The following is a 13,437-nucleotide window of genomic DNA, read 5'->3' as shown; positions in this document are numbered from 1 at the left end:
AATGATAACGTGGAAAAACAATATCAACTGTTGAGAAAAGTCCCCACGAAGGAGGATCTCAAACAGATAAGTTATAAACAAAACAAAAGTAAAAGCAAAACAATAAATTAATGAACTTAAATTGGAACGAACTCACCTGGCAGTCGGACAAAGCGAGAGAACGATTGACGGCACTGAAATGTACGATTTGTAAACCAAGCTATCGCTGATTATTTGCTTAAAGAATATCTCGCATATCGGTGTTGCTTTTTGTTTTAAAGAAATTTATGATTTTGGAAAAAAAATGTTGGTTGTTCTAGGCCAGCAAATATTATCGTTGGGCTTTGTTTCAAAGCATAAATCTAAATCAATCTAAGGGGTAATCACTTTTAATGTTGGTCACTTGAAAAATGTTAAAATCAATGGAAAAAAGCTAGGAAATTGAATCTAAGACTGAGTCGAATGGGGTTAATTTTTGAATTTCCAAACCCTGGTGTCTTGCTTAAAAGCTTTGTTTTGGTTCAAAACTAACACATGATGTTTTGCAGAATTGTTAAATAACGTTTGCATGAGTAAATTCAAACTTTTAGGTTTGTATGGGAAAATTAGTTATTTTGTTCTGAAAACTCAACAACAGTTTTGTTTCTTATCTGGAACCGGGCTGTCGTATATGATTTTTGTCGGAATTTATAAGTTTTTAAAGGAAATTTTCCGCTCAACAATTAAGTCGAAGACCGCAACTTCGTATCTTATTAGGCAAAAAAGTAATTAGCAGTTGAATAGGGGTATGTCTTTTGGCATTGAAAATCAATCAATTCAACTGACATCACTGCTAGTAGCTAACGTTGTTGCATGACAAATTTCCAAGCAGTACTTCAATAGGCACCAGCAGTGCTGTCATTTTAATTGATTGTTTTTCAATGTCATAAGACATAATCCTAGTCTAGTAACTTTTTTGCTTAGTTAGATACGAAGTTCCGGTCTTCAACAAAGTTGTTCAGCGGAAAATTTTCTCTGAAAAAATTATAAATTTGCATCAAACCCATTCCCAACTCAGTTCCACAGAACAAACCAAAATAATTGTGATTTTTCAGAACTTTTTGTTCCATTTTCCATACAAACATAAAAGTCTAAATTCACTCAAGTAAACATTACTTAAAAATTCTGCAAAAAATCCCGGATGAGTTTCAAACCAAAACGAAGCTTTTAAGACCCCAGGGTTTGAGAAATTCAAATATGATCCAAATTCGACTCAATCTACTAATGCATACTTTGGCAGAAGAAAAACAGTTATCTAGTCCTAGTCGAATATTTCTCTCAAACCAGCCACTATATTTTATCGGATGCGTATTTTTGTAAACAGGCTGACAGAAACAAATACTCAACAAACGGATTAAAATTGGAGCAGAGAATGTATAAAAAAATCTGGTAATTTCAGAAAAAAGGAAGGAAGGAATGTTTTAATATGAACTTCAGTTTTATGATTTTCCAGCAATATTTTTTATTTCAATTCCAGATTTGATTGCCGAAAAGGTATTAAAATTTAATTTTAATGTGAAAAAGGTTTTAAGTTACTGATACTGATTCTGGCTTTAAGTTTCATTGAGAATTCATTTTATTAATAAAAAATTATAATTTTATACATATTCTTTTTTGAACTTGAAGCCCATCTTTCAACTTTTAATAATGCACTCTCAACTTTTATTCTGGATTCGAAACATTCTTCAGTCGATGGCATGAAGAAAACGCCAAACCTGTTCAAGGGTAAGAAAACTACTAATTAAACCTTCAAATAATCCGTTCATAAGTCTCTCGAATACCCACCCTACATAACATTTGGAAAATAACATAGCTCATAAATGCTTGATATAATCGAAAAAAAAAACGAAACGAAATGGATGGATGATTTAGCATAATACTAACAAATGGTGTGAACAAAATAGAACATTGTTTAAACATTGCTATCGTTTCTCTATTTTTTGTATAACCAACTCAAACACACTCACATACACAAATACACAGTTATCTGATAACTAAATGCTACCAAATAAAATAGTTAAAACGAATATACCTTGGGCATGTGACCGGCGATCGTAGGAAGAAGAAGGAAATACAAAAAGCATCAACATACAAAAAGCAAAAAAAAACCAAATAAACGAAAACATTCAGATTTTGCTTTGCGCATCTCATATCGGCAGCTAGGTAAGGAAGTAAATTTAGCAAAAAGTTTAAAAAAAATATAGTCAAACACACTGCAATATCGATTCTCAATGTAAAATAATAAAAAAAATATTATTACATGATTAAAGAAGATAAACCAAACAAATATGTAGCCAGAAGTAGATCACGGAAAGTGACATGAAATCATCCGATTAACGACACAACAAGTACGAATGCTTTACGGACAGAAAAAAAGAGAGAAAAACAAGGAATCCACCAAACCATAAAATAGAATAAACACCTTCTCTTTCCCTAGTATAAACAATGGCGGCCGCAGCATCGTTAAAGATAAAAAAAACGATAATTTGTTTTCTGATTAGGTGTTTTTTAAAAGAAAAAATGAAGTTTAGAGAGAAAAAAAATCAGTCGAGAGATGAAATAAAAAAAAAACAGTGTGGCAAAGAAACTCAAAACGCAACACAAACTAACCAAACTTTATAGAACTTTTCTATTGGCAAACAAAAGACGAATACACACGTGTAATTGAAGCTGCTCGTTTTATGTTCGAAATTTTGGGACAGTTTTGGGATACACGTTAGCGAAATTCGAACTTCAACACTAATACAAGAATAATAACAAAAATTACACTCTACGTTCGATGCAATTGAATTTAAAAACAAACAAAGGTAGCCATAATGGGGAAGAGAGTTTAGTCTTTAAAATTAAGAATTCAATGAAATTAATAATAAAAATATAAATATGGAAACATACTTTTTAGTAGATTTTTATTATAATTTTAGAACAGTTTTTTCACAGAAAAAGTAATAAAAATATTGACGAAAAAAATATTTAAATAAAAAAAAAGTAATAAGTATGATACAAGAATAAAGTAATGAACAATTTAGGTGAATGGAATGTTTTTATACTTGTAGTCGAAATTTTTTAAATCAGACATGGAAACCAAAAAAACAACTTAACTGGAGCAAAGAAGAAAAAGGAACTAAAATAAAATAAATAATTTTTGAGACAAAAACTATTATCGAAAATTATCAGAACAATACGTGATGGGAGAAGTATATATTATACCATTGAGGCAAAATTCCACAGACACTTAGAACATAGATCAGATTATCATGATTATCGAAAGTTGGTACCAAATTAAAAGAAAATCTCCCGTTCTTTGGAAACTTTATCTAGCTGAAAGTAAGAAAACTCATATTCCAAATGGGATCCTCGTTGTTGGCGGATCGAACTGAGTTGTTATGTTTTTTGTTTTTATTTGTATTCTGTTTCACTAAGGTAAAAGTTACCCTACCTTAAGTTAATTTTTTGTTTAGCGAATATAGATAAATGAGACATATGCCATATATGCAATGCAAAAAAAAACCTGCTGTTAGTTTATTTTTTAAATCATATGGAGGAGAAATTTCCCCATCTCGTTACCTTACATAATTGTGTTACGTCACACACAATCCGAATAGTATTAGTCCAAACAGGTTAATCTAAAAGACAGAAATAAAACAAATATATAAACGATACTGCGCTAATAAATATTAGGTGAAATTGTTTTTAAAAATATTTTTTCTAGGACTTTTTCTTCGTTGTAACAAGATGTAATTCTCTATTTTATATAGGCAAATTTTCTCTTACCATAAAGCTTCGAAATTTTGTCGTATCTTACCAAAACAAGCGAGTAAATAGGAAATATTATCTTGTGTTAGGGACTGTTCATTGTTCCCGTTTCTTCTGTTCCAATAGATTTCTAGCTAACAATAATTTAGTGTTAAAACCAATGACATTTCGCACCTGCGTTGTGTTTCGATGCGTGTGATGCTTTCTGTTCCGTTTCCAAAGAAAGACGTGCAATATGAACGAATAGGGAAAAACAATTTTATCAAGTTCCAGTTCAAATGTTCAAATTTAGTTCTGTTTAAGCAAACCAAAAAGGAAATTTTCAAACCACACAGCTCGGTTATTGAACTCTCTAGATGAAAGTTTCATTTTTCCGTTATTACCTATGTTGTGGTTTGCGTTATTCCTCGTAAAGCACCCCTCCCAGTTTTCCCCTCTCGTACACAAAACTATTCGAATAGTTTCCCTGGAACCGAAAATTTTGACTTTCTACCATTCCGGTAGCGAGAAAACAATATGTAGTACGATTTTTTAGCGACATCAAAGTAAAAACAAAAAAAGCATTATGAATGAACATTCAAACCAATCTCCAAAACTCCAGTCACCGTACCCAAGCAAGTCAACTTTTTATAGGGATGAGACGATTGTGGAAAATTGATAAATAATGCTACAACAACAAAAAAAAACAAAACAAGTCTTTGAGTAGTTTTAAATAAAGTAAAGAACAAAAAACCAAGAAAATGAGAAAACAACCAACCAATCGATGATTATGGGAAACAAGAACAAATGAAATCCATACACACACTCACACGAGGAAATTGGTAATGGAAAATAATTGAAAAAAAAACAAAAAACAGAAGTAGTTCAACGTAGAGAGAAAAACTCTTGTATTCCTATATTGTAGTTTAATTTTTTATCTATTTTTTACTAAATCAAAAGAAGAATAATAAAGAAACGTATTTTTAATTAATGATTGCTTCGAAAAAAAAAGGCTTTCGAAATTTATGTTTAACAAGATATCACAGTACCGTAAAATAGGGATGAACCGGGAGCCCCGATGCCATGTGTTTCATCCAGTAACTTTGAATCTATCAGCAATGTTTTTTTTTCAACCTTTTCGAACCTTTCATCCAAGAAGAATATCAATCAGAGTCTTTCATCTTAACATACAAATAGTAAGTTAATTTTGTAAACTCATCAGAGAATCATGATCACTTTTTTATTCGCTTTTTTCCATTTTTGACCCCTCTTCTCTTCTATGGAATCTCTTATATTTAATCTTCTCTTTTCCTTTTGATGTTTTTCCTACTTTTCTCATTGCATTTTCTGTTCTCTTGCTTCCCTTCCCTTCACACTCTCCCTTTTTTGCACTTTTCTCGCTTTAATTTTTTTACTACTTCCTTTTTATCTTTCTATCTTTAGTTTCCTCTGGCTGAATTCCCTTCTTATCTTCTATTCTCCTTTTTTTTATTAACTCTTCTCTTTTATTTATTTTTATTTTCACTTCTCCTCTTCACTTTCATTTCTCTCAGATTAGTTTTTACTTTTATCTCTCCCCTCTTTCTACATAATTATACTTCGCGTGAGTTTTCATTACGTCGTATGAAACAAAATGTAAACAAACAGTTTTATCACAAAAAAATACAAAGACTGACATAAACTAGTCGCAACTTTTTCCATTTAGAATATTTGTAGTCTGGACAACATATTCATGTCAGATACTAATTTTAAAGTTGTTTAAATAACTTTTGCAGCAGTTTTCTGTGAATTCTTAAGGTGTTGCATACGACGTAATGAAAGCTCGAGGTATAATCATATTTTTATCTTAGTTTTTTTTCGTATGGTAAATATTCTCTTTTGTATCCTATCTATGATTTTCTTTAAAATTCTAATTTCGTTTTCTCCCTCTCTGTTTTCTTATTTTCGCTTACATTTCTCTATTTCCTTTTTGCGTTTTCTATTCTATTTTCTTAATCACTTCTCTCTTCCTGTTTTCATTCTTTGCTCTTCTATAATTTCATTATTCTTATCTGTTTCTACCAATTATTTTTTCCCCCTTCCTTCATTCAATCATTCACTCGATTAAGTTCAAATTGGTTTTTATATGTGCTAAACCATTTCGAGTCTTCCGTCAAATAGGAGTTTTCTCAGGATTACCAAGAGATCAGAGTCTTTCGTCGAAGTGACATAATATCTATCAGAGTCTTTCATATGAACATACAATAAGATTCTTAATCTTTTGTTGGAAAATGTTCAAAGGATTCGATTCTTCCATCAGAAAGTTCAAAGGATATCCGAGTCTCTCACCTGAATAATTAAAAAAAATCCTAGTCCCTCTTCGGTAATTCAAACTAGTACCGAGTTTTCCATCGATCAGAATAATTAGAAATCAGAGAACTAGGGATTGATTAATAAAAAAAACTCGTGTATTCGGAATTCTCGCGTGAGCTTTTATTGCGTCGTATGAAACATCTTAAGAATTCACAGAAAACTGCTGCAAAAATTATCATAACAACTTTAAAATTTGTATTTCATATATAGACTATGTTGTCCAGGCTACAAAGATTCTTAATGGAAATAAGTTACTGTCGTGTCCCGGCCGTCGGGGCATAGCATTTTGTATCTTTTTTTGTTTAAATGAATTATGCTGCATCTGTCCTTGTCAAAGCTATTCATACGACTGGCTCTTATTTCTCAACTGGACTCATTTCTCCTCTTCTATAACTGCCCCTCTCTTTCTCTCTCTACAAAAGTATTTCCTCTCTTCCTATTTTTCCTTCCTTTGTTGCTCTCGTTCCCTACAGCTACGACCAGTGTTACCACATCTAAAACGGGCTTGTGATATAGCTCAGTTGGCAAGTCTGTTGTCTCCTGAGCCGATGTCCGCGAGTTCGAGCCCAAGAGTAAACATCGAACACAGTTGTACCGGATAGTTTTTCAATAACGATCCACCAACTGTAACGTTGATAAAGTCGCGAATGCCATAAAAGATGGTAAAACGACTATAACCGAAAAAAAAAAAAAAAAAACATCTAAAACTGTACCGCTCATCGAAAAAATCTTTTTCATCTGTACCGAAAACTCAAAAATCTGTATCAAAATCTGTACCGAAGTAAACAGAGTTCTGCATTGAACGTGTTGATAAATATGTGAAGATTTTGTTTCCTTATTTGTAATCTTAAAAAAAGATGGATACTTTATTGCACATAGTACAGTTTTTTAGCTAAACACTTTTTGTGAAACTCATTTAATCATTTTTATTTTCTCTCTTTAAAAAACTTACATTAAAAATATTTTCATAACAAACACCTCCTAATGTTCATGATGTTAATAAATAGTTTTATCAAAACGATTTTTGAGCATCATATTTAATACATTTTTCGTTCCGCCATTTTATCTTAAATAACTTTTCGTTCTAAGGATAGCGTCCAATGTGTCAACATTCAGACAATTCTAGCGTAACATTTCAAAAGGGCGAAACTGCCAAATGTAAACTAATCGAGTTAACGGTCATTCCGGATGTACGCGGTTGCACTTTACCTAATAAACGCGGTTTCATCTTAAAATCGCTTAAAACTTTCAAAAAATTGATAAAATTCAATTGGGCGAAACTTCATGTTGATGCATTTTCGTTGGAACGTGAAGTTACGCCTATTCAAATTGGGGTTAATTTTTCTATCCGTGTAGGGCCAATAGGCGTAACTGAGTTGACCGTGTATGACAAAATGGCTTAATTAGTTTTTGCGTGTAGGACCAAAGGGCCTAACTTCAAAACCAAATCAAAAACGGCCGATCAATTGGGCGAATCCTGCAGGTGTAACTGGAATCGAAAACAAAAAACGGCGAAACTCGAGAATATCGGAAATTTAGAGAAAAAAGTTAAAGTTCTTGATAACCAACGTACAATAAGTGAATATAATGAACATTTTTTGATTTTGTTGAACAAAAAGAGGTCAATTTTTTAAATAGGATTTGATTAGATGTTCCGAAATTTCAAGCGCGTTTTTCTCGATTCGAGCTAACTGCTAGTTTCGCCCTTATGAAATGTTACGCTAGAATTATGAACTTTGGTTTTATAGAGTTGTTTTTGACATTTCTTACGCACACTTGCTGAGCGTGTACAGATGAGACGGGACAATTAACCTCCAAAACTCTCGGTACAAAAAAAGGACAGGCGGTCGACAAACATGGTCGTTTTTGAGGTTGATTGTGCCAAAACTAAAAAGTGTTGGTGAAAAACCAGCATAATATCACCAACACTATCAGCGGCAAATAGGACTATTGGCATTTACTTGCGACAAAATGCGCTCAACCACTGCTGACAAGTGGGGGATTATAATCAGATATTTAATTATTTGAAGCAAATTTGGAAATCAAACTGTTGCATCGTGTACTTCCCAGTAAGGAACTCCTACCGTCAGAATAAAAAACTGGTTGAAAGCAAAATGTAGAAGCTTTTTTCAGTTTTTGAAAGTCAAAAATCTGTACAAATCTGTACCAAATTTTGAAAATCTGTCATCTGTACGTACAGATTCTGTACCAAAAATGAGCTCAAAAATCTGTACTTGTCTAGATAAATCTGTACATGTGGCAACCATGGTTACGACTAGTTTATATGATTGTATCCCATTTACCCGAAAACCATTGCCCAGAATGAATTCTTCCCAGAATGACAAATACCCGAAATCAAACCCCAGAATGAACCATTTCCCAGAAAAAAAAATCCCCAGAATGCACCATTTACCAGAAATTTTTTTCCCAGAAACTTGAAAAAGTAGATAAAAACGTTCAAAAATGCATTTTAAATTTTTTTGCTGAAAGCTGAAAACCAGTCACAGTAGAGGCATAATGAGAAACCCCCCTGGGGCAGTATAAGCACAATTTTTCGGTGCAAGATGAGCGTTTTCTGCCGGGAAATTTAGCAGCGAATGCGACTCGATGAAGTCAACTGAATAATAGAGCTAGAGCTTGACTTGTTTCATCTGACGATTTGGCCTATCGGTGAGGTGTCGGAAAGGTAATCAGTAGATTCGAGTTCGTTTCCTGGTCAAGGTGATTTTTTTTTCATTTATCATTCATGATCGATGCATTTTGCACTAAACGGGGAGGCGTAGATTCAACAAACAAAGCAGTAACAAAATAATCTAGGTCTGTTTGTAAAATTTAAAGAATTTACACATGCTCATACATTATGTTCCTAGTGTTTTGTTTGACGGATGATGCTACTAGCCGTATACTGTATCAATAAAAAAAATTCAATCATGAATGGTATGTAAAAAAAATCCCTCGAACAGGAATCGAACTCGAGTCTACTGATAACCTTTCCGACACCTTACCAATAGGCCAAATCGACAGATGAAACAAGGCAAGCTGTAGCTCTATCATTCAGTTGACTTCACTCTCGAGTTGAATTCGCTGCTATATTATACGGCAGAAAATGCTCATCTTGCCCTTATTAAAAGTGCTTTGTTCGCCCCAGGTCAACAAATTTAAGTAAAAACGCGTTTTAAAATTGATTAAAGTAACAAAATCAAAAATTTTATGATGCACTCTTGGGCTCGAACTCACGGACATCGGCTCAGGAAGCAACTGACTTGCCAACTGAGCTATATCACAAGCCCCAAACACACCAACATAACTGATCCGAATTTCTTATCGGAATATCCAGTAATCGTCATGGACTGCTAATGGATAAACGTATAGCACTTTTAGGACACTTACCAAAGGCTCGATTGTCGTACTTTAAGCACTGACCACACTTTTAGACTGTTGATCTGAATACTTACTAAAATCACTGCTAAAATTTCCGATTTTCCTTGGTTTCACTTCAGACATTGACTCGATACATCTTATCAATAAGAAATTTGTAGCACCAATCTTGATGTTAGACACCACCAACAACACAACCTTTAAAAATCATCAGTTCATAAGTTCAGTAATAGCGTTCATTGAAAACTCAGATGTTTATTCACACAACTCGAACATAAATGTTTTAATTTTACTTTTACACAATCACTCATATTTAAATAATTACACAAGCCTGCTTTTATGTATCGTTAGCGCTTTTTGCGAAGACTAGAGAAAGTTATAGAGGACATCTATCGGCCAATAGCTGAATCTGAAAGAACTACTAAAACAGTGCTGCGTAAAAGTTCTATTGAAAATAATACTAACTGTTTAATTTTTGTATGCGTATAATTTATAATAAGCATTTTATGCTTAACTTATCATTATCAAAATTGATTTTAATGAATGAACTGTCATGAGTGCTACCCAATAATTTCCCAAAGTTTATTTAAAGTATAAATAAATAATATCTGTTCAACAGAAAACGATGACATATATTATACCTAATGATTTTAGCACTTGCATACTTTCAACTGTCGCATGTTTAATAAAATTAAGAATGTAATTAATTAAATAATTGTAAGTGTTTTTTTTATCTATTTTGCTATGAAACACAAACCTCGATTTCACACTGAATCAACAGGTTCAAGAAATTTGACAGAAATTTACCAATCAGTGGACATCTACTGTATGATTCAATGTGTTAACCTGGCAGCACGGCCACGGTCGTCGCGACTCGATTGTTGAAGCAAAACAAAAGCAAAGTATCGTTTTGTTCGTACGTGTGTACAAAAATCTTTAATTAAAAGCTTTTTACCGGATCTTAAATAGCTTTAAAACAATAGTCGGTACGATTCAGCCGGTCCCGTCCATCCGGAGGAATCAGAATGAACGAATTCAACCACAAAACGGTATTCGTGCTCGATCACACGCCCTATTTCGGTATATCCTGCGAATCGCCCATTGATTGCGATTTCATAAAAAGCAAAATCCCGATTCCTCCGATCAGCAAGAGCCTCTGGACATGTGCGGTGGAAGCATCGGTCGAGTACTGCCGCATCGCCTGGGATCTGTTTCCGAGCGGACGGTTGATCCGTTTCGTGGTCAGCGATACGGCAGCCCACATCGTCAACACCTGGAACGTGGCCACCCAGAGTCTGACGCACGTGATGAACGCCATGTCCATGGTCAGTGTGCCCCCGCGCCAGTCCCAAGCTAACGATTATTCCGTCATCCATGGGCTGAGAGCGGCCATCGAAGCTCTGGCCGAACCGACCGACTTTCAGAAAGAACTGCTTCAGGGAAACGACCAGGTCGTGTATAATCTGGGACGGGTAATCTGTATTACCTCGGCACGAGACGATGCCAGCATGAAAAGTTTGGAAGACATCTTTCGAACCGTTCTGGTGCAACAAAACTCCATTTCTGGTAAATTTGTTTGTTTCCTAGTGATAAAAAATTCGTTTAATCTTTTCCGATTTTCTAGCAAATCACAAAGACTATCTGAAAATCGACCAATGCCACCTGGTCATCATTAATCTGTATCCATCCAACATGGAGTCGATGGTCAACAATCGAGCTCTTATCGAAATCTCGCCTATCCTGAAATCGGAAATCCACTCCAACAAGGCGAACAAAATATCCAACAAATTAACTCATCTCATATTGCCACACTTCGATCTGGCCAGCACGACCGTTACCGGTATCCCGATGAAGGAGGAACAAAATGCCAGCTCTAGTGCAAACTACGATGTGGAAATATTTCATGGGCGCAACGCTCACTCGGTTTTCCTGGGGACGGAACTGGTACTGCCACACAGCATCAAGGAGGGATCGGACTATGAAACCGTTACACTCAAATGGTGTACCCCTCGGAGCTGTGGATCATCCGAGATGCAACCCTGTCTGGCTCAATGCCGAGTTACGCCGGTATGTAACGAACTCTTTTTTTGTATTTTAGTTCCCATAATTAGCTACCTTAAATACATATTTGTAGGTTGATGTAACTTCCCGTCCCAGCTCGTGTTTGATCAACTTCCTGCTGAATGGCCGCTCGGTGCTGTTGGAAATGCCGAAAAAGTCCGGTGGCAAAATCACTAGCCACCTGCTTTCCGCCCACGGCGGGGAAATCTTTATCCATTCGCTAAACACAGCCCGGAGTTGTCTAGAAGATCCGCCGTCGATTTCCGAAGGTGGTGGTGGGCGAGTAACCGATTATCGAATCAATGATTTCGGTCAGTTCATGCAAATGCATCGAATCGTTCCATTAAAACCGATTCCAGAACGAAATCCAGACGAAAATTTGCTGAAAATGCGAACTAAGCTGTCCAAAAGTTCCCGTTACTGGCCACTCACGCTGGGCACCACAATACTTTACAACTTGCGTCAATTCGTAGATGTTATCCTCGTGCTAACGCAAAAACCGGAACTAACCGATGAAGACGTACTTCAGTGTCAGAAAACCGTCTATCAGCTGGCAGCCCTCGAAGGGCGCCAGGAATCCTTAGCTTTGCCCAACATGGGTCACCGTTTGAAAGGGGCCAAGCGAGAAGAACAGTACCGGTTGCTGTGGGCCGAACTCGAGATGGTCGTGAGCCACACGGGATCATCGGTTGGCCATAAGGCGGTGCTGAAATGTATCCGCGACTGTCGAAGTCGGACACCGATCGAGATTGTCGATAAAGATGACGCTGCCGCAGACGCACACCGAGCCTCCGTTATCCGAGCAACGACCGATTCTCCCATGTCGCCGCCGCACTCGTCTGTCGGTGATGCGACGGCTTTGCTTCTCGGGGCTGGCCGAAGTGGAGGAACGAAAAAAATCCTTGGCGGTGGTACCAGGTCCTTGTTCGACGTTTTGGCTAGCACCGAACGCGTCCAGAGTCAGAAACGTATCGATTTTAGTGGACGACTGTGCACTCCATCCGGTCAGGTTGCCAAGCTGTACCCAAATCTGGGTACGAAAGAGGAACCGGCGGCAGCTGCCCAAGCACGACAAGCTGACGTGAAGTAAAGATAGACAACAACAAACAATATTCTAGAGTTAGGTATACTCTTTTAAAGGTAAGTCGAAAACTAACGGTACGTTTAAATAATGTAAAATAAATTTTATTACACGTTCGATGTAAAGCTGCAACGCTAAAGTGACCGTTATTTTAGAGAAACTCATTTACATTCTATACTACGACTTTCATAATTTGGGCATACTTTCACTTGCTGGACTTGTTAATTGTTTACAGACAACTAATTTAAAACAAACTTAAGAAGTAAGGTGCCTACTATCAGACACTTACCGATCTTTTTTTGCAATATCTCCGAAATTATATTCTTGTAACCATTGATTCCACTACTGATTTGAAGAATAAATTTTGTGCTCAAAACAATCAATTTTAGGTAAAAACAAAGTTTTATTTTTACTTCAATCCAAAAGTGGGCGGACGCACCAAGTTACTTGATCGAACTTTACACTAATGGCACAAAAACATTAGAAAATGACTAGAACCGGTTGTACAGATCTTGTGGGTTTCGGTTTTCGAATACTGAACCTCCTTTGATGCTTAAAGCTCATTCACACTTCACGTGAAAATGAACGTGAAAAATCTTATTTCATCAATAACTAAACAACGCGACTAGGTTTTATAACATAGTGGAATCGATGGAGAATGGTTGAAAGATGAAATTCCGGCCGGAATCGTTCCTTAAAACCTGATAGAACTGGTTTTATTTCGATTTCTACGCCATGATGAAATTTTCGCGGTGAAAACCGGGGGAATCAAACAGTTCTAGAAGGTTTTGAAGAACAAGTCCGGCTGGATTTTC

General features: G+C 35.7%; 1 protein-coding gene across 1 annotated transcript; it reads left to right on the top strand.

The window, feature by feature from the left end:
• The first annotated feature begins 10,340 nt into the window (after positions 1-10,340).
• LOC129739094 (protein asunder) lies at positions 10,341-12,863 on the top strand. Its single transcript, XM_055730490.1, has 3 exons — positions 10,341-11,046; positions 11,105-11,547; positions 11,615-12,863. The coding sequence occupies exons 1-3, from the start codon at positions 10,506-10,508 to the stop codon at positions 12,629-12,631; spliced, it is 2,001 nt and encodes a 666-aa protein (XP_055586465.1). The 5' UTR covers positions 10,341-10,505; the 3' UTR covers positions 12,632-12,863.
• The last annotated feature ends 574 nt before the right edge of the window (positions 12,864-13,437 follow it).

Source organism: Uranotaenia lowii, chromosome 1 (assembly GCF_029784155.1).
Source record: "Uranotaenia lowii strain MFRU-FL chromosome 1, ASM2978415v1, whole genome shotgun sequence".
NCBI classification, from domain to species: domain Eukaryota; kingdom Metazoa; phylum Arthropoda; class Insecta; order Diptera; family Culicidae; genus Uranotaenia; species Uranotaenia lowii.
The sequence above is the reverse complement of the archived record's forward strand: the minus strand, read 5'-3'. Positions and strand labels throughout refer to the sequence as shown.